The sequence below is a fragment of the Triplophysa dalaica genome, chromosome 22, assembly GCF_015846415.1.
Source record: "Triplophysa dalaica isolate WHDGS20190420 chromosome 22, ASM1584641v1, whole genome shotgun sequence".
Taxonomy (NCBI): domain Eukaryota; kingdom Metazoa; phylum Chordata; class Actinopteri; order Cypriniformes; family Nemacheilidae; genus Triplophysa; species Triplophysa dalaica.
This window is the reverse complement of record NC_079563.1, coordinates 15,613,558-15,638,203: the sequence shown is the minus strand read 5'-3', so window position 1 is coordinate 15,638,203 and position 24,646 is coordinate 15,613,558. Positions and strand designations below refer to the sequence as shown.

At 37.4% G+C, this 24,646-nt stretch overlaps 2 protein-coding genes across 2 annotated transcripts; one reads left to right on the top strand and one right to left on the bottom strand.

Moving 5' to 3' along the window:
- The first annotated feature begins 53 nt into the window (after positions 1-53).
- Positions 54-2,508, top strand: dhrs13a.2 (dehydrogenase/reductase (SDR family) member 13a, tandem duplicate 2). The gene is made up of 5 exons (XM_056735899.1): positions 54-396; positions 575-693; positions 844-967; positions 1,225-1,551; positions 2,049-2,508. The coding sequence occupies exons 1-5, from the start codon at positions 270-272 to the stop codon at positions 2,306-2,308; spliced, it is 957 nt and encodes a 318-aa protein (XP_056591877.1). The 5' UTR covers positions 54-269; the 3' UTR covers positions 2,309-2,508.
- A 414-nt stretch (positions 2,509-2,922) lies between these two features.
- On the bottom strand, positions 2,923-12,059 carry si:ch211-176g13.8 (F-BAR and double SH3 domains protein 2). The gene is made up of 20 exons (XM_056735898.1): positions 11,931-12,059; positions 11,641-11,738; positions 11,437-11,482; positions 10,078-10,154; positions 9,243-9,387; positions 9,020-9,153; positions 8,858-8,912; positions 8,101-8,229; positions 7,892-8,014; positions 7,185-7,280; positions 5,733-5,849; positions 5,490-5,588; positions 5,204-5,356; positions 4,974-5,096; positions 4,801-4,884; positions 4,510-4,702; positions 4,193-4,416; positions 3,977-4,109; positions 3,836-3,897; positions 2,923-3,759 (listed from the first exon to the last, which is right to left on the bottom strand). Exons 1-20 carry the CDS (start codon positions 11,952-11,954, stop codon positions 3,676-3,678), a joined length of 2,199 nt encoding a protein of 732 aa, XP_056591876.1. The 5' UTR covers positions 11,955-12,059; the 3' UTR covers positions 2,923-3,675.
- Between the last annotated feature and the right edge of the window lie 12,587 nt (positions 12,060-24,646).

The window sequence follows — 24,646 nt, the reverse complement described above, 5'->3', positions numbered from 1 at the left end:
ATTCTAAGTAGGTGCAACGCTAGCCAAATTTTGATGGTGACCAATTTAGCTTCCTATTCGTGGAAAGTGTTCTGAACACAAAAAAAAAACACGTAAAGACAAAACATCACTTGGCGGTCTTTTGTTCGCTCGAGCACGCGCAAACCGGTCCGGTGAGAGCGCGTGGCGTGATGGAGAAACCGTCGACCGGTTTATCAGGCTTCGAGTCAGACGGAGCGCATAAGAAGGGCTCGCCGATTCGTCACTGACTCCTGCAGCAGACCACAGCCATGCTTCATCTCATCATCGCCGCCGCTCTTATCGGAGTTCTTTATGTCGTTTTGGTGGAGACTCTGTTTAAGAAATCGAAATGTAAAGGGACCGCCGATGTCACCGGAAAAACGGCTATAATTACAGGTGAGAATTTAAATCAACTTTATTTAAAAGTCAACATCACAACACACCTGTTCCGGTGCGCGTGCGTTTGTCACGCTGACTTGTCCTATGTTTTATTAACAAAGCTCAAAAATCGCTGATTGTTGAACCTGTTTGTTTATAGTTTATTTTATATTTCATTTTCGTTTTGTTGTTTTAGGTGGAAATACAGGTATCGGTAAGGCCACGGCTATGGATCTGGCTGGCCGTGGAATGAGGGTGATACTGGCTTGTAGAAACCAGCAGAAGGCCGAAGCCGCAATAAACGATATTAAGAAGGTGAACAAAGCATTTCATCACGCTGTTTGTTTGATAATATAAAGTATCGGCTGTTTGTTGACATTGTGACAATATAAAGTATCGGCTGTTTGATGACATTGTGATAATATAAAGGATTGGCTGTTTGTTGACATCGTGTTTGTTGTTCAGGCCACATGCAGCAACGACATCGTGTATATGGAGCTTGATCTCGGGAGCCTAAAATCTGTGCGATCTTTTGCGGAGACTTTCCTCAAGACTGAGTCCAAACTGGATCTGCTCATCAATAACGCAGGTCAGCCAAACCTTACGCTTTATATAAGAACTGGGCTGCGAAAACATGACCAATTCTAATGGTTTACATTACAACGGTAACTTATCCATTAAACGCATCACAAAATAGCTTTATTTAGTGCGTCTTGGGCCTTAATTATTCCAGAGAACACCCCACCAACAAAACCCATCGCATTACAGCATAGAAACCAACACACCCAACCAGAACTACTGTGATGGTTTCTATTGTTAACATAATCCTTGGCTTTTTCTGTGTAGGTCTGGTGGCTGATGGTAAAACCACGGATGGCTTTGGAATAGAGTTTGGCGTCAACCATCTCGGTCATTTTCTTCTCACCTGTCTTTTGTTGGATCTTCTGAAGGAGAGTCCTGCATCCCGAGTCATCACACTGGCCTCCATGGCTTATCGCTGGGGCAAGATTGACTTTGATTCTCTTATTTCCACGAAAGATCTGGGATCAGGACGATACAGTTGGCAGTTTTTCCAGGCATACTGCAACAGCAAACTGTGCAATGTCCTATTCACTCATGAGCTGGCCAACAGGCTGAAGGGTTCGAATGTGACTTGCTACAGTGTTCATCCAGGTAAACCGCATTTATGGGACAATGTCATAGAACACAGATGTCTGAAGACGTTTCTTATTTTAACAGTTCGTGTCGCTGTATTTCTGTCTAAGTATTCTCTATTAAAGAGGTTAATCACAATTTATGTTTTGGGAATAAAGGCGTGTACAAATTTTAGATGTCGAAACGAGGTTTGCGGTCTTAAAAGTGCTTATTCTCTTTAAAGTGCAAATATGTAGCGCTTTTTTTTTTTTTTTTAGTCAAAAAGGATTTTTTCTGTGCAATACATATTTGAAGGAAAGGCGTAGAAAACAATAAGATGCTCCAGCAACTTAGCAGCATTGTTATTGTATGATGCATACCAAACACAAATTTACTATAAATATCACAAAAAACGGGTTTTGTTTAAATATTGAGGTTCATTTGTTGACTATTATTGAGTTACTCTTCCTTTTTTTCTTACACATTTGAAGCCACACGAAAGCATCTAACCGAATCCTCTTTGAACCCCTGTGCAGGTGTCGTGAAGACTGAGCTGTCCCGCCATGTGAGTCTCTGGCAGAAGGTGTTTATTGAGCCGATTGCTAGACTTCTTTTCCTGGATCCAAAGACCGGAGCCCAGACGACCCTCCATTGTGCCGTTCAGGAAGGAATCGAACATCTAAGTGGACGTTATTTCTCATGCTGTGCTGTGGAGGAAGTCTTTGCCAATGCCAAAGATGATGCAGTGGCCAAGAAACTCTGGGACGTGAGTGAACAACTCTGTGGACTGTCGTGAACCTGTCGAAAGCATTTTAATTCTTGTGGATGGAGACCCTGTACACAAATGTACTCCAAGTATGAAGTGATGAAAGCGATTTCGAATATTCTGTCTATTGACACATAATTGTTATTTACAAAGTTTACAGTGTTTTAATGTACTTGTATAGATGTTGTGTTGGCGTTTTTTATTTTGTATTAAAGTATGTAATGAAATCATCAGTATCCTTCTTTCTTTAATTTTAAAAGTATATAAATTGTGACACAGTGACAACCGAGGAATCTCACCTAAGGATACAACTTCAGGCTCGCTGTATGCGTAAAAAAACGGGTAATATACAAAATCCACTTAACAAGTTAAAAAAAATCTACATTAGATTGTATCTCAAACAGGTCTTTCCAGATTTCCTATTTCCATGCAATCTCTTTACAAACTCATCCCCACAAGGTGTTGACTGGTGAATTCTGCAGGTTTATGAAACGCATGTCCCACTACGTGTGGAATGAAAACATTTCTTAAAGTTGAAAGACTTTGCATGCTGTAGGATTGACAGTGGCTGAGCGTGCACCTACCATCCATTTAATTTACATTTATAGTCTCTTTGTTTTTCCTTCGAAGCTACAAATTTCCCAAACATTTACTAATTTTATTACTTTGAGTGTTGGATTGGAACAATGCTGAAGATGCATATTGCAGTTTTTGAACCACACTGATAAACAAGACCTAGAAATCTGACAATTCGGAAAATTGTAAGCATCGTCCTGAGCAAGCGGGAAAAAGTAAAGCTCTGAACTTTTATGACACATAAAATAACTCGCAAAACATACACTGTAGAATTATAAAGGTTTTCTGTCTATTATGGACCGAATAAATTACACTAAATAAGTGAAAAAATTAAGCACGCTTCATGAACTAAAAGATAAACTAAGTGCTTGTGTTTTGCATCCTGGAATATTCTACAACAGAACAGGAAAATATTTCTTTAAATGATAAGACTTGAAAGATCTCGAATGACTCGTGTAAAATACTGATTTGTGTGAAACAAACAACTTTATACTACTACATATATATCGTTTAAGTGCTTGCAGAAAACTTTGCAAGAAAGAATTCATAATATGTATACATTCTAAAATGTCTATATGTTGCTATTTTAAAATTGCCACTTCCCTTATGAAGCCAACATTTCCAAAGGCTTTTTGTTTATATCTGCCCAAAGTCCAAGGTCTAAAGTGTTAAGCGGTATTAACATCTCCACGTCATGGCGAAAGCTGGGTTGTCTCCAGAGAAATTACCCTGCATCCAGTATCTTTCATCTGAATTTCAACAACATCAAATTCATGCATTCTATCATGTCATCCTTGTAAATTCCCCCTTTAGGACGGCGCTCACACCAGTGTAATCTCCACCTCTTCTCTCTTCTGTACCTGGCCCTGCGCCTGCTGTTTCGGTGGGAGAGGTGCAACTCGTACCTGGAGAGGGCAAAAACATCCATAAGACCTCATACCAAACTGGACCTCAGCATCATAAAGGACTGTGTATTCTTACTGGTCTCAGAGCGCCTCGCCTGCCTTCTGCTGGAGATCTGTTTGATGGTGTGTGGGCGTGGCCTGCGGAGAAGACAACAGATATGATTGGAGGAGCTATGATTGGATATGATTGGAGCTTTGCTGTCTTTTATGTGCTTACTGAGGCTTGAGACTACTGGGGTTTGGAAACCATTTAAAGTGTGTGTGGTAGCGAGGGTAGACAGCGAGTGGGATACTGGGCTACAGGTTGGAAATGGTGGACAGGGTGGAGGATCCTGAACTGATGGAGACACCTAAGAAACAATTACAAAAAAGATATTAAAGCATTAAACGTTTTATAAGATTTCTCTGATTCTTCCTTGAAAACCAGCAGAACCTGCACACTGAAGCTCCGGTGCGTCCGTGGACACTCTCGTCCACACGTGTCCTCCACTAACACCGCAGGAAAGACGCCCACCGCACCATTAAACTCGCCCTCCCAAAACCCATCATCCTCCTGGTTGTGTTTGCTGAGGATACGAATAACTGCACCTTCAGGAAATGACAACTCATCCTCGGTCTGGGCTTTGTAGGTGTATAGAGCCCTCGCCAGGTTTATAGCTGTGTAGCAAAGCAATAAATCTGAACATTTTAGGAACACCGAGTTTAAGGCATAAAGAGATAAAATTTATTTGTCTGTGTAGGTGGTCTCACCGCTGGATGGACTGTTCGGGCAGCTCAGGTTGAGTGTCTCTAACTCTGGCTCGGGGTCCGCAGAGGTGCCGGAGGTCTGTGACTGGGCGTCCATACTGGAGAGAGACTGGAGCATGCTCAGTACAGAGTTGGAGGACGGAAGTTGCAAGTATTTCTCAGGCACATACCCAACCTGCCCTGCTCCATTCCTAGCCTGAAAAACGCCAGCTGGTCTATTATACGACAACAACGTGACAACGAATATGTGTGTTTGGATGCAAACGTCTGCTAAATGGAGAAATGTGATTGAACCTTAACCCAGTCCTCCATGTCACCATCATCAATAAGCTCCAGTACTTCCTGTCCCTGGATAGTGAGCTCATCAGGTTGGGACGCCTGTGGAACAGCTCAAGTAAATGACAGAATGATGAATAAGAATACGATGATGGTAATGGGTCTTGCGTGACCGTGAGAGCGAGCTGTACCTGATAAGAGTAAAGCACAGAGCAGGTCAGGGGGTAGGTTCTGTGAGTGCTGGAGGGGCTTGAACTGCTATCATCAAGGGTCTCTGTGTCCTCTTCATCTTCTCTGTCATGATTTACAGAGGGCTGCAAACACAAGAAATACAAAGTTGTTCTACAGAACCTAACATACTTCACAATATAATATAATATAATAATTACTATTCAACTGTGGTTGACGTGTACTGACTTACAGAAAATGAAGCATCATGGGTATTGAGAGCAGCCCATTTCTCATTCTCCAGCTCCTCCATCACTTGATTCATGGCGCTCTTGAGCCAGACGTCTACAGCCACGCCCACGTCTCTGAGCTGGTTCAGACGAGCCTCTGCTTTCAGTTTCACTGTCTACAGGAAGTGAACACATCAACTTCCTGTCCTGCTGCTCTAAACCTGCATGATGTTTGTTTGGATCTTTCCAGCAGATGTAACGGGCAAATTTAGATCTGGATATATATACCAAAGTGTAAACACAATTCACCTCTGATTTACGAATGGATTCTCTCGCATCGTCCATTTTTATTTCCAGCTCGTTGTTATTCTGGTCTTGCTGATGCGATTCTTCATAGTTTGACAGAGTCTAAAATACCACCAAACACATCAGGTTACACTAAACAACCACATCTTTAACAATACATGCTGCATGGCAAGACAATCCAGTTTTCAAGTAAGATTCTCTACCAAAGTATGACATGCTTGACCAGAGTTTGCGGTGACCTCTCACCTTCTGCGTGAGGATGATGTTCTTGTGTTCTTTCGCCACACGTGTGGCCCACTTCCGTGCTTCTTTATTCAAACCGTGCTCTTCGACCGTGCCAGTCTCACTTATAAGCTCAGTAACCTAATGAGAGAGAGAGAATGTTGATGTTTTTTTAACACATGAAATTAAGTTCTGTTTTGCCGTGTTCGATCACGTCTTCTCATGTATATGCATTGCTGCATGTCAAAAGTAAGATAAAAAGCAAGACTTACGGTATTATGTCTGTAAATATTGAGCAATGAATTTTAACTACTGAATAAAATGATGTGGGTTTATAGAACGGCCCCTTTTCACCATAAACTGAATGTTATGACTATTTCTGGAGGAAATGGGTTCAGCGTTATACAAATTACTAAAGCACCACATCATCCATCTCACTTGAAACACAGAAATACGCTTGTTAAACACAGCACGCATAGCAACAGTATATAGCTCACAGTCATAAAAATACATCGTTCTTTACTGGTGTAGCGCTGCAACACAAAGATCAGGGGTTCGATTCTCAGTGAACACAAAAACGTATACAAACAGCAAAAGACCAAATGTAAAAAGAATAAAAATAACATTTACTTTTGAAACTAAAACTAAGATGTAACTATGTTCCTCAATTGTTACGGCGTTGGGTTTGCACAAAGATTGTGATTACTGTAATTGTATTAAAATCAAGTATTTCCTGTTTTTAAAGCTTTACATTTTTAAGGACAGGGGAATGTTTCAGAGGGGTGTGGGCAGGGTCACTTCTCAATGCCCTCTTTTCATAGGGCGTGCTGCTTCCTGTCCGTTTTTTCTCAGCCCTTCCGCCCCACCAGCGCCGAGGGCTGCATCTCTAATGTTTTTATTAGAAACAGACTAATGCTTGTTTGATGAGGAAAAACAAAAAGAAAGCAAACAAAATAGCCCCTGTGCTGGTGAGCTGAAGAGCGAGAGCAAACATGAGCAGCAGGTGGCGCTGTTGCACAGCTGAAAAAAAACAATGGCACAGTCATAAAAAGTCTCTTTATTTTTAGCATTTTTCTTCATTCTGTTTTTACCTAGTATATACTTTTGCTTAATTTTCTTTTTAATTTTTGGTCGAGATTAATCATAAAACGTAATGTTTAGCTGCAAACATCATTGCAGTCATACAGTGAATTGCTTGTCACGTTCACATTTGTAAGTTTTGGATTGGCGTGTCCTAAACGATTAGAAATAAATGTGTGTGTATATATGTGAAGGTTATACGTCTTGGGTTAGGACTGTATGTTTTGTTAATATAAGTAAATATTTATTTATATATTTACAGTTTTACTCACCAGTTTGTCAGAATTTAAAAAGCATGTAGTATGAGGAAGGAGCTATTGATGTGTATTAGAGATGTGTGTGCATTTCATTTTTTGTGCAACTCTTTCAAAGGTTGCGCTGTTGAAAGCAACATACCGAATCGTTTTCACAGGGCTGGTACTGGAAAGGGGCGGCTTTCTGAAACACAGAATTCTCTTGAATGAAGAGCTCCTGGTGAATATCCTGAGTCACCTACAGACAGGCCACACAAACACACACAAAATGACTTTAAAAATTAAGATGTCATAGTAACACAATATAATAATCTCTTAACAGAAGGAACTGCAGTCTATCAAGTCAAATCAAATTCATGAACAGTCTGTGTGTGCAATGTGTGCTGTAACTTGACGCTGAACCAGAGACATTTAACCTGAGACAGTGTCTCATGAAGGTGAACGGAAACATTGTGAGAATCATCAAATTACAACAACAACACAAAACCACAAACAGACCTAAACATTTAGCGTTATTAGCAACACACTTTTTAAGCATGCACTTTTTTCTGATTGACATATTTATGCATACTAATGTCATTTTTTTATTTATAAATGTAGCATCCTTCCGATATTTTTACCTCAATAAAGCTTAAAAGGCAATCTTCACTAACACAAAGGTCTCTAAGGAATCTTTTAAAGCGCCACAGAGCAGGTAAATTTCTCTTTTTCTAGCTCTGTATTGAATGCTTGAGCTGGGATTTGATCCAATAACCCTCCAGTGGCAGATCACATTACCTGCTCTACATTTGGCTGCTGTGGTTCAAGTGTTTTTCCACAGCGGTGTATACTCAAATGTGTGTGACTCACTCCACTGGACGTCTCCTGCAGACACTGGAAAGTGTCCCGAATGCTTTGAGATGTCTCGAGCTCCATCTGACACAGCGAGATCAGAAAACTCTGTACGTGATCGTAGAAACCTCCATCTAGAACCTCAAGACCAACACATGTTATTATTAGACATCATGGAAAACCAAAGTTTTGCTTGAAACCAAAGTTGAAGAATGTTGAGGTTTTACCTTGATGCAGTTGATCAGATCTGTCTGATAATATCTGTTTTGATGTGCGTTAGCTGCCGCCAGCGTTAGCAGATAGTCGTTCCTCGCTTGAGTGGCTTTGGATTTCCATTCGTTTCTCTTGGTTTTGAGCTTAAATGCATAAAAAACGCATGCGTGTGTTGTCAAATTATGCAAGATACCTTTGTATGAAATTCAGTGTATGAAATTTAGCGCCATATAGTGGTGAGGTTGCGAACTGCAACCAACGGCTCACTCCACCCCTCCCTTTTGAAGCACTACGGTGGCAGAACTAGGATGTTGTTACGTTTTCGCTTCTTTGCCGAAGGAGATAACGTAATTACAAAATGCGTTATGTGGAGCAGTTTGTCCATATAGGGCTACTGTAGAAAAACATGGCGCATTTCATGCAAGGGGACCTGTGGTATATTTAGCTCCTTTTAATGTAATAAAAACATAAGGCTCCATTATGCAAGGTCTTGATATATCTCTGAAGACATAGCTATGTTATATTATATTGAATATCTATCTAAATCACACATTGGACCTTTAAATAATAACCTTCATCATATCATACTTTTCATTTCCACTTTTTGTGTTTTGCACAAGTCATTTGGAAATGTTATGGTACTAAAATTGACAGTATGTTTTTGTAGTATACAGCATGTAGCAGAAATACATTTTGTCTGCGGTTTTGTGCTGGGTAACCACACCCACAACAAATCATGTTGTGTTTGTTTTGGACACGTGTAACTCTTACCTTCAAGCTAGCTCTCTTTAAACTGGACCGTGATTGGAACAGGCTGAGCTTAGACCTTGCAGGAAATAGCATGAAAAAAATGAAAAAGAAAACATCTTTAAGACTCTGCCCTGTTTCTGGGACAAGTGACATCACTCACTGTGCAGGTCAGCGAGTACATACTTGGCTTCCATGTCAGCTTTCTCTCTCACGGCCTGCGCTGTCTGTTCTGCCTCCTGGTAGGTCTTTCTGGTCTTTGTCAGGTCTCTGATGGTGACCTGCAGATCGGCCTGAGCTCTGGCCAGCTGTTCACAGCACTGAGTGACGGAGCGCAGATGAACAAACATTTTCATGCACTGGGAAAACTGGCTTTCAGCTCTATACATCTGAGGTCTGGTCTGTTTACCTTTTTTAGTTTTAGATCTTTCTGCACTCGCAGAGTTTTAACAGGATCTGAGATTTGATTTCTGTAGTTATCACATCCGTTGATACGAGACTGGCTCACTTTCATCACACCCTCCAGATAGGACCTCCATAGAGCCCAAACCTTTCTGTACACAAAAACACGCTTGTGAAGGAACAAACTCAGATAAGTTCACTAAAACTAGCTGAAAACCTAAGCGCTAAGGTTATGGGTTTGATTCCCGGGGAACACAAATCCTGTTTAAAATGCATTTATTAAATTGAAAAACTGTAATTCCCTTCAGATAAATCTGACAAATGCATAAATAAAATGTTATGTACTCTTTCTTTTTGTGGAGTTGTTAGGTCAGGTCCCCATTTATAAAATGTTAGTCTGACCAACAAATCGAGACTCAAAACGTGAATTTCTTACTAAGCATGTTCGTCTTGTTCTTAGTACAAATATCTAAAACGCCTTAAATCCACAGACAAGGAATGTGACCTACGACATAAAACAAGTCTTGTTTCATGAAAGAAAATATATTTTTTAAAAGCATCATAAAAGACCAACAAATGGAATTAGGTTCCTTGAGAAAAGAGTAAAACTAAACAAATTGGCAGATTGTTTTGACTGTTTTAAATATAAACTTAATTCTTATATTTTATTTTATAAAACAAGACAAAATGTTGGTTTTAAAGTAAATGTATCTTAAGATTTTTTTATATTTGTACTAGAAAACAATACTTAAATACTTCAGAAAAAAATCATTCATCTTTGAGTCAAGTAAATCAAGCTTATAATTGATTAATTTTAGTTCACGTTGTTGCAGTTTTCAGACCTGATGTCTCTTGGCTCTTCTGAAGGGGCTCCGGACCACTCACGCTTCAAATACTGAGAAGCAAGCTTATGCAGTCCCTGCAAATGAAAATAAAAAATAACACATATATCAATATCATATAGATCCATATGTCATGTCATACATCTTGATTTCTGGTCGGGGGATAATATTAGTAAAAATATATATATTTAGAGTCTCCCACTAGTATTTTACATTTTCACTCCCACCACCACAGCTGTTGAGTACAAACACGACAGAACAAAAACAGAAGTGAAAATGGAAACAGAGCCAAAACTTTCTGTAATAGATCTTGTCCCTCCAACTCAGTGCAAATGTAAAAATCATGGAGAATGCTTTTTATTTTTTAAATCTGAAATCTTAAAAAGTACCTCTGCCTGTCAGCTTGATGTTTGAATCTGACACATACCAGACAGACAGCATTGCCAAAGTGCAATTTTATAAGTGAGTAAGCAAAGCTTGCATGTAAGGCCAAAGAAAGTACACTCGCTTTCCCTTCACAAACAAACCAGCAAATCACACAATATTTGACTGATCCACCAAATTCATGCAAAGCATTTCTGCAAACCAATTCTGTTTTTCTATTCTGGACCATAATAACTAGGTTGCTTATAGGAATGCAAATACCCTTCTTTGACATGCCTAAAACCTTTGAATGCCCGATAAGTGACATTGTTGTAGCTGCAAATACACACATTTTTCAATGCGAAACCCGCCATCACCACAAATAAGCATCTGTCTAGTGTGAGTCCACAACAGTCTACTAACAAACTTCAGCAAACTTTAAAGATGAACAAATATCCTTAAAATCCCAGAGTTTCAGAAATGACTCAAAGGAAAGACGCGACTCGGATTCTCTAACACACAGAGAAGCCCGAATCCGGATGCCTCCTGACCCATACACCACAAGTTGGCATTGTCACACAAACCTATGGGCTGCCAGCTCTACTGATTCGACTCAATGACTCTGAGGAAGAGAGACGGATTCCTGTTTTCACGAGCCAATCAGCACGCAGCAGCCCTGCAGGTGCACAAGATTCAGATCCAACAGCACAGAATCTCTCTCTCTCTCTTTCAGACAGCTGGCCTCGCTTACTGATCTCTATGATCTTTTGAATATCGCTCTAAAATGCTCCATCAGCATATTAACCTGCAAGTACAAGCCCTAGGTTTACAATTGCTCACATCCCATATTAATATTTCATACTTTATGTAAATCAGGGTTTGCGGTATGTTCATTTACTGTATAAATATGTTTTGAAAAGGATGTTTTAGAAGTAAGCTTCAGTTAACATGCAAAAATTAACATCAAAACACAAATAAATGTGGTCAACGGCTTACCTGAGAATACTCTTTCTCTATCAGAGCTTTCTTCTGGCTGTAAATCCTGGAGGTGACACAATAAAACTGCATCAGATTAGACACTCAAGCAGTTTAACGACACATATGGCTAAATCTGAATACACGTTTAAATAGTTTTTGATGGATATGCCAACTAGGCTGAAAGATGAACAGTCAAATAATTCAAGCTTTGTACAGATATACCTCAAATCTTCTAGAAATTCCCAGTCTGTTTGATGTTTGAGTTGTAGTCTGTTCAGCTGCTCTGTGTGAGTTTGTTTGACCTCCTGTGTGACTTTTGCCTGTAATACACACAATCACACAATATTTACAAGTGATTCTGATCTATTCATCCATCCCTCCATCCACCCATCCCTCCATCCATGTGTGTGTTTATTAAACAAGTAAGCAAGCCTTCTGGCTTATAAAAAATATATTTACAAAAGACAAGAGAGATTTTAGTATTGTATTATATACATATAAAATCGACCTACCTTTCTTGGAGGAGGAGGCTGCATGTCTACTTTAAGATATAAACAGGAGAAAAGTTTTGGACATCTGCAGGTCGGAAAAACTGAGCTCGAATACTGCTCATGGAAACAGAGAAGACAGCTGAACGTGTCGGTCGACCCAGCCGCGCACACGCACTTTAGTGAAGCACAATAAAGCAGAACAGCGCCATCCAGTGGCTGGATTAGAATATATCAGTATTTTTAGTTTTCTCTATTGCTTTGGTGCAATTCTTATTAAAACAACATTAGCGGATTACATCAGCTATATCGCTAAACATTTTGAAGTGCTATACCTATTTTTTCAACACAAAAAACCCTTGGCTACTTTTGGGAGATGAACATTAGTGTGTAGTCAGCTGTGTTAGTGGTACTGTTTGAATTACTTGAGAAATTGCTCTTATTATTTTGTATATATCAAGCATGATTCGATAAATGCACCAAAGCAAATGAGGAAAATGTAAATGCTCTCCATTATTAAGAGATCTCATTATGTTTATTGGTGACACGACGCCCTCTAGTGGTAAACTAAGGGCTCAATGAAAGAGAGTCCATGCACGGTTTTACAGTTTTTCTCAATCGTTTTGGCTCATCTCTCGAAACTAAGTTCAATCGTCACAACTGTTTGCCGGAACATCAAAGCTCAATTTCATGTCTGCAAAATTCCGCGACCTTAAAGGTTGCAGCCCCTGAATTGGACACAGCTATTGAATGCTGCTAAAATGGTAAACCACATCCATCAATCTATTGTATTGATATATTCAGCATGAAAACGCTGCTGTCTTTATAGTAGAAGTAATTTATACAGACAGATGAAAGCTACAGAAAAGAGAAGCAAACAAGACACGGTGATTTACAGAAACAACTGGAAATGAGAAATAGCAAATGAGAAAAATGCTAATGCTCTCAATGAAGAGATCTCATGATGTATACACACTAACGTGCACCTGGAAATGTTGTAGGAATGGTTTAACTGATGTGGTGATTTCGATGAAGTGTCATGAGATAAAACAGTACACTGGGAATTCGTCAGTTAAAATAAACCTCAATATCATTATGCAGATTTAAAAGTATTGTTATTGCAGGCCTCTAAACAGGTTGAGACGGATTATGATTGTGCACAAAAGAGCTGTGATTACAATGGCACATGCAATTGTTTAAAAAAATGAAATGTGTGTGTATAGAATGCAGAATTGGTCATTCACAACGACAACATTTTTTGTTTGTCAAGAATATTGGACTATCATCTGTGCTGGTGGTCCAGTGGACTGTGCGCCGAAATGATTTTGAAAATTATATTTCGACTTTCAAAGCTGTCAAATGTTGTTTGAATATAAAAAAAAAACTATCAAATCTGGATATGGAGAGCCAGCACCTGCAGGAGCATGTCTAAGTTATTTGCATATTTGACACTTGTGTTTTGAATTCTTTGGCTACAGAAGGGTCATGATAAAAGTTTAGTTCCTCTTGTAGAGGCAGGCATTGTAATGATAAAGGGAAAAAACAATTGGCAGGAGAATAATCTATGATAGAAGTAAATAAAAATACTGCATGTGGTGATTTCGATGAAGTATCATGAGATAAGACAGTACCTTGGCAATTCGTCCAAAAGAGTTAAAGGGATTTATGGTATTAAGCCTCGCCCTCACGCAAGCAGCAATAATTTTCAATATTCACAATTAATTCATGGTGCAATACTGACACAATTCAGAGGAGTTCATGAGACTGCCTAGTAAACTGGGCATGTTTTGAGCTGTACAGGTAATTATTAACATCGTAGACATGAGCAATCCACCTAGGAATTATTTTCACCAGCATGCCATATACCCAGACATTATTGCAGCAGCTATCTTATTCCAAAGATCAAGGGCATGATTTCACAATGACATTATACAGAAACACTTTTATGATTAGTTGTTCCGTGGTATAGGCTCAGGCTGGACCAAACTCCCAATTGGTTGTGCCAGGCTAAACCTGGTCCCCCTTGGATCCCAGCCTCATTAATAGACCCTACTCAGCAGCTCTAACAGATTCCGGCACGAACATTTTATTACCTCTAGTTAGATTAGTTATAGATTTCTTTAAGTCAACCATTTAGGCACAACCAGCCCTCAGGAAACTGTGTGGCTGAAGGCGTTTTGGATCAACGCTGTTGCACAGGTGAGCACCCTGAAACTCTTTATACCCTGACATTGAATAATGTAAAACCTTTAAAATAATACCTTTATTTCTTTTAATTGTTTCTGTAGTATTAAAATGAAAAGTGCATGACCCACTGTTAAATCAATTTCTTTAAATAAAATTAGATATCAAAATCAATAATAGACTATACAATAGATAGACCACTGCAAAAACTGCACATTGGATAGACTTTAAAAAAAAAAAAAAAAAATCCCTACAAACAAGTTTATTTTATTGCAATGAAAAACTCATGGTTGACAAAAGATATATTCTCTTTAGGTCCAAAGAACTCAAAATGATATACTTCAATTATTGGTTAGTTCAACAAATCAAAACTAAAACTGTATATTTTTGGGCAATAATTCCATCATTAAATATGCCATATCGATCTATCCAATTATTTAGCAAATATTTAATAAAAATACATTTATTGTTTGAAACATGTACAACTAATTTTTTTCATGAAACTTTCATAATAATAGTCTGAATTTCAAAATGCAGGCTTTTTAATGAAACAGTTAAGGTACTTTATTAAACTTGTATTGTAACTTTAGAATTTTATGTGTAGACAGCAATGTAAAGAAGCTTTTTTTCACAGTTTGTGGACTCTTAACAGTGATAAGGTATAGACCAACCTTCCGAAATGTCTGACTTACAGAATTTAACTAAGAACGTTTTGGGAAACACATATTAACGATAAGGCACTCAAAAAAAAAGGACTGTCACTGTTGTTAGTTTTACCAAACCCATCCTTGTTCACAGAACAAAGAATGCAAGTAACTAGATTAATGTAAGTTAACTATGTTATTTTATACTAAAAATGTATTACTGTCGACTTTACTAAACAAGTGCTTGACTGGTCAACTTAACAATGTTGAGTAAATGCATAATATCGGACCTATTGTTGAATAATATCGGACCTATTGTTGAGTTTACTCAATATGAACAAGTTAATTCAACACGACTTGTTGAGGAGGGTTTTAGTTCCCAGTATGCTTTGCGTAAGACCAAATTTAGGCAGGAAATTTCAAACCTTAGTGTTATATTAAGTGTTTTTCAGGAAAGATAAAGAATTGTTTGTGCTTAATGTTCATTTATGTTTGAGGTTAAAAATAGTTTGTTGTACTTTTGGGTTTTAGGGTTGGTACATGTGCTTAGTGTGTGAGAGGTTTCAACGCAGTAGTGATGTCTACTGCATCATTCAAGAAGCATTGACTGTGTTATTACCAGTGTTGAGATGCCTCATCTGATTTGCTCATTGTGTCTCATTGTCTTTTTATACATATTTTATGTATGACCATAAAAGGTAACATTGAGAAGGATAAATATTGAGTTTAATTAACTTAAAATTACTGGTTCAATCTGAATGGTTTGGATTTTCCCAAATAATATTTGTCAACTTTACTCTTATTTAACTGAAGGATGTTTTGACACATCCCGCTATCAATTATAATAATGCACTGGCAATTGGATGTGGTCATTTGGTGTGAGGCGTAAGTAGATCTGAGTGTCATCTTCATTGCAGTGGTAAGCAATTTAGTTATTTTTGATTATTTGGCCAAATGGGAGTGTATACAAATTGAACAGGAGCAGAGCAAGAATTGAGTCCTGTGAAATACCACATATGATGGATGTCCACTCAGATTAATGGTTGCCTATGTTCACATAGGAACCCCCCCCCTTAAATGTAAGACCTGAACCATTTAAGGACCAATTCAGGTTTTCCAGCCTATGTAGGAGTATGGTGTGATCTACCGTTTCAAAGGCAGCACTGAGATCTAGTAATACCAGAAATGATATCTTGACTGATTCAAAATATAATCAAACATACTTTATTATCTTTATGCATCACTGTCTCCTTGCTGTGATGCTGATTTAAACCAGACTGATAATTGTCCAGATAGCCATACGAGAATGAGATATTAAGAATTTAGTCAGCTGATTGAAAACAACATTTTCAATGATCTTACCTATAAAAGGAAGATTTGAAATTGGTCTGTAGTTTCACAGTAAGTAATTTTCTGGATTGCTCTATTTTAGTAGGGACTTGACAACTGCAGTTTCTATGGAATCTGGGAAATAGTTGGGGCTTTTAAAAGTTGATATTGTGAAATATTTTTAACAATAATAACAATATTTTTTAACAATGTATTTATATATTTATGCAAGAGTGATGGAAATGTATATTTACATTTTGAAGATTCTTTCGTTCTCCATAAGATTCAACCATCCCCCTTTAAGGAAACCACTTGGCCTGCCATTATAGGGGTTGTAAGGCACCTTGGCACAAAACCAAATTTTGTTAAGATTCGAATTATAGTTTAACTAAAATTCTATTTTTAATATCTTACCACACACTTTGCAGTCTTTAAATTGGCAGGTTATAATTAATGCTATTCTATTTTCCATCAATATTAAATACTGACAATTGTTTAATGTTTTAATGTAACAGAAAATCCTGAGTAATGGGTGTCCAGGTTTCAGTCGTGAATCAAACGCCTTATGCATGGTACTATGACAATCAGGAGAGAAGAGGGGTAAGAACTTTTGCTGCATCCACTAAACAAGATAAACTATAAAATCTATAATAATAATATAATATACATACAATGATATGCTTATTTCCTAACATGTCTGGTTGTTGTAAAACTGGTTTTACAATAAAAACTGATGTAGCCAATAATTCTGCTCTCCAGTACACACGTGTCAATCCCGGGGCCACACTCACTTACAAGGACAACAGAGAAATCCATCGCTACATCTACATCAAATATGAACATCACACATGGGATAGTTTTAGGTATGAGTTCAACACCCATAAAGGCGACACCTCCTTTATCTTGAGGGAAACCTTTGACCGTTCACAGATTCAGATGCACTGCACATCTGAGGGTGGCACTCATTACTGTTCCAACTATGGTACGTTCCTGCTTATCAGTTCTGCACAACACTTCACAGCCAAAAGTTGTTACCATTGTTTAAAAGCTTTGTGTTTGTGTTTTTTTCCAAAATACTCTTTATTTTATTGTGTCCGTTTTAAGGAACCATATTGATACAGCTATTAGGCTACTCGATTCAAAGTATAGCAAAATAAGTATGTCATTAAGATATCGCTGTTCCCATAACTAAATTGAGTAGATATAATATATTTACAGTTTAGTATATTAAGTTCACACACACTCTTATGGCTGCACTACAACATGTTCTTTAACAGACAGTGAAAGAAATAGAAAAGAAAGTAAAAATGGAATAGAAGTCAGTATCTTATCGATCAGGTGCTGACAGGAGAGATGTGTTTTACCAATCGTACGAATCATCTAAGACTTACGTACTGTTTCCCAAAAGCTTCGTAGCCTAAGTAATTGAAAATCGTTGAAGATGTATGGGTATCGTATATCGTAAGTCTTTTCCGCGTGTATATTCGTTATTTTGAGATCCGTGGCAGGCACACGAAAATAGGGGACATATATTTCTAGGAGCGTCTGCGCCACATCGAGATGGGAAAAGTTCAACTTTTCGGAGAGCCACGCACTCACCCCGGGTCATGTGAAGGGAGAAAGAGGCACAGCTAGCATTTTTCCGCGCCGTTTTAGACGTGAAAATTGATTTAGACCTTACAAACTTTCATTTAAATATCTTTGTTTGTGTTCAGCAAAACAGAGAAATGTATAGGCCTACAGATTTGTAACAAAGGCAGAGCAAATGATTAGGGATGTAACGATTCACTCATCTCACGATTCAATACGATTCACAATTGTGAACTTTTTTACAGTTTACAGCAAATAAAAAACGAACAACTGCCCATTCATTATTTCTCAAAAGAAATATATCTTTAATATAAACAAATGACTTTGTCTGTTCTTTTCCTGACTTTAACTTTTAAAAGAAATATCAGTTTATCCGGAATCCAGCAATTACATGTTAATCATAACTTTCTTAAATAATGCTCATTAATGCCAGGTCAGACACAATAGATGTGTTGTTGTTACCAAGTTAATGCCTTCTAATCAAAGCTACATTACAAATTGTTTTCAGTAAATCTGTTCTAAGGAAATGATCTAGTCTTCAACACAATGGTTACCTCCTACCAACATAACACAAACTTCAACACAAACTCATCCAAACTAAATACTTAATATCAACAGGCCTTAAAACACAAATTAAAAAGCATTTTCCATCAAACAATTAAGGCTTACACCAACTGTTCCATAACTTTTGTTTTGCTTAAAAAGGTGCGGTGCCTCTTTCTCTCGTCAAATGATCGGGGGTGAGTGCGTGGATCTCCGAAAAGTTGAACTATTTCCATCTCGATATGGAAATGTATTTCGCTAAAACGGATGCTAATGTATGATGATGTCCTTAAACAGGAAAAATGGCAGAGGATGAAAAACGGAGACAGCAAGAAGAGGAGCGCAGCGAGGAGGCATGACGTCTTGATCGTTTGGAACGTGAGCAAAGAATTTAACAGGAGATGGACAGAGAAGGTGAATCGTCCAGACAAAAGCTTTATCGAGAAACAGAGCGCCTTCGTGAAAAACAGAGCTTTGGTCACCAGATTATTTGATTATTCCAATCAACACAACTAAGGGGAAAATTTCGATATTTCGTTTATCCGTTTTTCTGTAGGCCTATGCACATTTTTTTAAACGATGTTTTTCTTATTATTTCATCTGAAAACGGGAAATCCAATAAATAAATAAACCAAAACGAAATAACGAACCTAATTCTAACGTTTTTTTTTTCATTTTTGGGAAATTTGGCACGGACTTCTGCGTGTGCACGCTGCGTGTGCACGCTTCCATTCCAAATCATAAACATCTTACAGATATCTTCTAGATGTCTATATGACGTCTGACAGCAGACATATCCGAGACGTATTGCAGATGAGCAAACGATGTATTGTAGATGTCTTGCAGATGGAAATGCAGCCTTCAAATAGACGTAAACCAGATGTATGTGTGCTGTCAGGGTATGATCTCTGGGGAACACTGCAACATTGTTATGGTCCGGTACAGGTTCTGGCATATTACCTAAAAACAGTAGCCTAATGCAAGCAAAATTATTCCCTAGATATAAGCAGATGACTACAATCATTACTAGGTTAATTTAGCTAACACTTATGTAATGTCATAATGCAAATGACTACATAAAAACCTCACAGTTTCAACACAAACTGAATAATTTTATGAATTACACCATAGCAAAACTGTAGTTTTTGCTGGGGGAACCTAATGAACTCGGTCGATTGAGGTTAGTCATCACATATAAATTACAACCATAATTTATGGATTTACACCAGCTGGCAGCTGTTATAAAATGTGGCTAAGTTCACTTAAATGTCACATATTAAAAGCAATAATGCTAACAAACGTCGACTGTAAGGTCTGGAAAGTATTGTTTGTGAACGTTAGGCATTGTTCAACATTATATTGTTTAGATATTTTCCTACGTCATGTCCTCCTCTCTCAGTGTGACTCTTTTAATGGGAGTGAAAAGTGAAAACGAAGCATATGTAAATGCATGCATTTCGAGCTTCGCAAGTTCGCATGAAGCACTTGATGCCGGTACTTCACCCTAATCCACAAACCCTAACCTAACTTTAACCATATAAACTACCTATGATTGTTAAACTTGCCAAAAAACAGTGTTGCGTGGTGACGTCAGACTGGAAACACCAAGGATTTAGTGAGAGCCGATCACGGTAAATCACCCAAAAATAAAAAAACAGATATATCGATTTGGTTTATTTTCTTACTCGATTTCCCGTTTAGAGCTGAAATAAACATCGTTTTCCCCCAAGAAAGTGCATAAAGAAAACAGAAAAAACGAAATATCGACAGTGTTTTCCCCCCGTTTGTTGTATTGAATGGAATAATCAAATGGTCAGATAATACACGGACCGCACACAAGCTCTCCATCAGCAAATAGAAGATGATGCTGCTGCGAAGAACCATCGACAAAAGATTTAATTCTACGTGAGAAAGTGAAAAATTAGATGAGTGCTCTAAACAAGTATAACCACTGTCTGCCCTACCTAATAAGCGATATAGGCAGTTGCATGGGGCCTCCGCGGCCACTAGAGGGCCCCCTGCCGTGCATGAAAATGCTCGTTGTGTCAGTGTCAATCATCATGTGCGTTAGCTTTAAACTGTGCAAAGATTAAAAATGAAAAGGCGGCACTATCAGTATGGTGCAGAGAAGATGAAAGAAGACGAGAAAAGAAAGGATCAAGAAAAGGGTAAGTTTTCAATTAAAAATTTAATCAATTTAAACAAGACGCTGTATATAAAACATTGTTGAAAATAAGCTGTGTATACTTGTAAAGGTTCTGTACAAGGACTATCCGCTCAGTAAACATACTAAATGAAGTTTTATTTTTAAATAAAATATGCTTAATTTGTTCCGTGAGGGTCAGTGTGGAAGGGGATAATAATTTGAACAATGTGCGTGTGTGTTTAGGTGTGTGTGTGTTTTTTCCAAAGAATGAACTTGCAGCTGGTGAAGATGCAGGTCAGTTAAAAAACTTTGTTATAGATCTCACTTAATTGAAATACAACCAAAATAGCCTTTTTATATAAATAATACTACTTGTACAAAGGTTTATTAGTAAAACATATTATACAAATATTAAAATGAACACAAAAGTACTAAATTATCATCATTTACTTCTGTTTTTCCATCTATTTTGTGCAGCAGCTGCCTCCTCCTCACATGACAGTCTTGGCCCTGTCTCAGCCTACATTGGCCTTGCTTCCAGCTTATCTGTTGCCTCCACCACATCCTCCAGTGTCTTTGGAATTTTATTTGAAAGATTAATTTACCAATTCACAAATACAGTAAAACTGACTAAAGTGCATGTTATTACTTTTGATGTTCTGCTTGTAACCTCTATCTTTTGAATAAACTGATTGCACACTTTAAGCTTTCTAAATTATGTTGTGTGTATTTACAAATCAGAATTTACCTTTATGCATTTGGCAGATGCAAAGCGAAGTACATTAATTGCATTATACTGTACATTCTGTGTATCTGCAATCCCTGGGATCGAACCCGCTATCTCCTTGCTAGAACCATGCTGTAACCACTGAGCTGCAGGAAAGCTGTAAATGGATAATATTGTGCTGTTAATTTGACATTGTCAGATTGTCAGTGTAATATTATCTGTGTAAGGTTAGTCAGTTGTGTACATTAGATGATGGGGGGCCTCATTTTGTAATCAGTTTAGGGCCCCGAAAAAGCTAGGTCCGGCCCTGATTATGACTGTTATTTCGCAAAAAATATTAGACGGTTTCATCGGATGCACACGCCTGGCCCAAATCTATCTGTCTAGTGGCTATATTTCCTGTAGCTAGGAGGTAAAAGCATTTGCGTTAACAGTGTTGGGTAAATAACTCTGAAAAAGTAATGAATTACTAGTTACTCATTACATATTCAATAGTGTAATTAGATTACTGTCCAAATTACTCTGTCCAAAAAGTATTTAGTTACTCATTACTGATTACTTTCTATATCCTACATCGACCTTGATCAGATTCAAGGATAGACATGAAACGGCTTATTTAATTCATTCAAATAAATAATATTATTAACTGACCAAAGTATTACAAATGTGAGCACAGATTTTAAAGTAAGACTTTGAATTTTGATGTCAATTCCACTATTGCACACGCATATATTTCACAAAGTATTTAGTTTAAGTACATCAAAAGTAACTGTAATTAAATTACAGAAAACATATGAGTAATCCCTTACTTTACTTTTCACGGGGAAAGTAATTAAAATACAGTAACTAATTACTTAGTAACTAGTTACACCCAACACTGTGCGTTAACAACGCAAGGTTATGGGTCCGATCCCAGGCGATTGCACATACAAATGTACAGGATAATGCAATTTAAATCGCTTTGGATAAAAGCGTCGGCCAAATTCATAAAAGTAGATGTACAAAATGTAGTAATATAACAATATATACTATATTTAATTTATTTTTACATACATTTCTATTAATATTTTATTATATATTAATTGTTTAAATAAATAAAAAAATAATTTCATTTTAAATTAATTGTTTTACATTTAGTAATTTAGCAGGCGCTTTTATCCAAAGTTCAGGGAACAATAAGCGATATGTCATACAGAGCAATAATACAATAGGTTCTAATAAAATATTCTAGGTTAAATAAACAATTTAATTTGTTGAATGGGTCTTGAAACCTTGTCGTATTTAAATTTAGCCAAGTGACGGTTCTTCTACTGGTAACCCCAAAAATAATGGCAGGACATTTCTTTAAATATGTAATTGAATTGTTATTTATTTTGCTTGTTATTAGAACTAATCTACATGGATTCTATTCTTTGCGGAAGGTTAGCGGAAGTTAAATTTGGGCCACAAAAGTGTGCATAGCTTTCCTGTAGCTCAGTGGTAAGAGCATTGCGTTAACAACGGGTTCGATCCCAGGGGATTGCAAATACCTACGTAAAATGTATAGGATATAGCAATGTAAGTCGCTTTGGATAAAAGCGTCTGCCAAATGCCTAAATGTAAATGCATGCACATTAATGCTTTGAAACTGCCTATACCTTCTTTTACCCACATATTTTAATACAATAATAATAAACACTGCTGCAGTGAAAGTTTGAGAAGGATGAATCAATGCAGAATCAACTGAATTTAAATTATTTATATAAGTTAAAAGATCAAAAGATAATATGTATGCTTCATTACTTTAAAATGCTTTATATATTGAAGTTTGTTTTTATACAAATATAGTTATATTAATTTAATTGCTATGTTTAATATCAATAATTAATATTGATTATCAACTCATATATCAGTTTTAAAAGTAGAAACACATAACAGAATTGAAGATAAGTTAAATTAAAGTATTCCTCTACACCAACCCGGGACAAAGACACTGTCCCAGGCACGGCAAAAAGAGAGTGAGAGGGAAATCACGTGAATTAGAATGTGAATCAGCACGAGACTGTCTGCTTTTATCACCACATTTATATATACTTTAAATTACGCAAAATAACTAACAGATCTGAAATCATTTGCTGACAGCTTGGTCCCCCCAGTTAAATGAGCAAAATCTCATCAACCTCAATCAGAAGCTTGCCAATATAGTTAAGAGTTAAGTATTTCTCTTGTGACCTTAATACTGTTTAATAAGAGATTACATTTAATCTAACACCGTGACAAGAAACTGTGCAATTTAAACTGTTCTTGACTGAGTAAAACTTGAATGCCCAGAGAGAATATTCCAGCGCAGACTCACCCAGACCTATAATCTGAGATTACTGGTGAAGTGAAGCTGTTCACATGATTAGAGATTAGAGAAAGAGTCATCAAACTCTTCCAGTACTTCAGAGTGCCGAGACTCTCACAAACAAACTCACCAACTTTGCCTTCTCATCCAACAAACACACCAACATCAGGAATATTATTCCAAACTTTCTTTGATCAGTTGGCTGGTCAGACCAATGAAATCTGGCTGGCTCTGGAGACAATGTAAGTTTCAGAAACAGGTATTTAAACATAGGATAGCATAACCTTTCAAAGTAATGCTGTAACAGAAACACCACTTTTACTTCCGTTTAACCAGTGAGTTTATACATAACAAAATATTGAGTAAAATAATTAGCTATTGATGCGGATGGTTTCAAACATACTACAGAAGGGAATCAGCAATACCAAAAAGATGAGTGGATATGAATTGAAAAAGGAAAAAGATTAGAGATGTTCTAGAAATGTGTTACCAAACTCAAGGACCTGAGACTGTTTACGGTAATCCTCTTACTCACAGTGTTATTATAGTACAGTAATGGTGACTCAAGGGTGACTTCACCTATAGAGACTCTAAAAACACAAAAGAAGAGAGAGTTGTTCTTGTAGTTTACTTGGTAGAGGATTACACTATGAATTCAAAAGTCATGCGCCTGATTCCATAAAAATGGAATGTAAGTCCCTTTGGATAAAACTGTCTGGCAAGTCCGTAAGTAAGATACATTTTAAAAAAGTGTTCAATTTTGCCATGATATATACAAGACATGGTATTAAAACAGTAGTTTCACAATGATCAATGGAAAGAGACAATGAATCATTTTTTCAGTTTGTGAATAAACCGTGTTCATAACAATGTAACAATCAAACAAATGTCCTCCCTCAGCTTCAGTTCTCAAACGCTGGAAACTAAACTGGTGTTACCTGTGATAAGGATATCAATGGGGATCATAGACAGGGACTCAAATCCCAGGCCGAAAGATAAAGATAATAGATAAAAGGAGAGAAGAACGAAGGACATTCCAAAGCTGGAAGCATTTCTGCACTCATGAGCTTGTAATAGGGAGTCGGTCTGTGGAAGGAGTTTATAAACAATTTTTAAAAAGAAAAATGTTTCTAAATCTGAATAATACAAACATGCTGCACAAAACAAATGCTGCAATGAACTTTAAACGCAACTCCCAAATCCAAAGGAAATATGTCAATGAATGCACAAAGAAACACAAGCAAAAGAGAA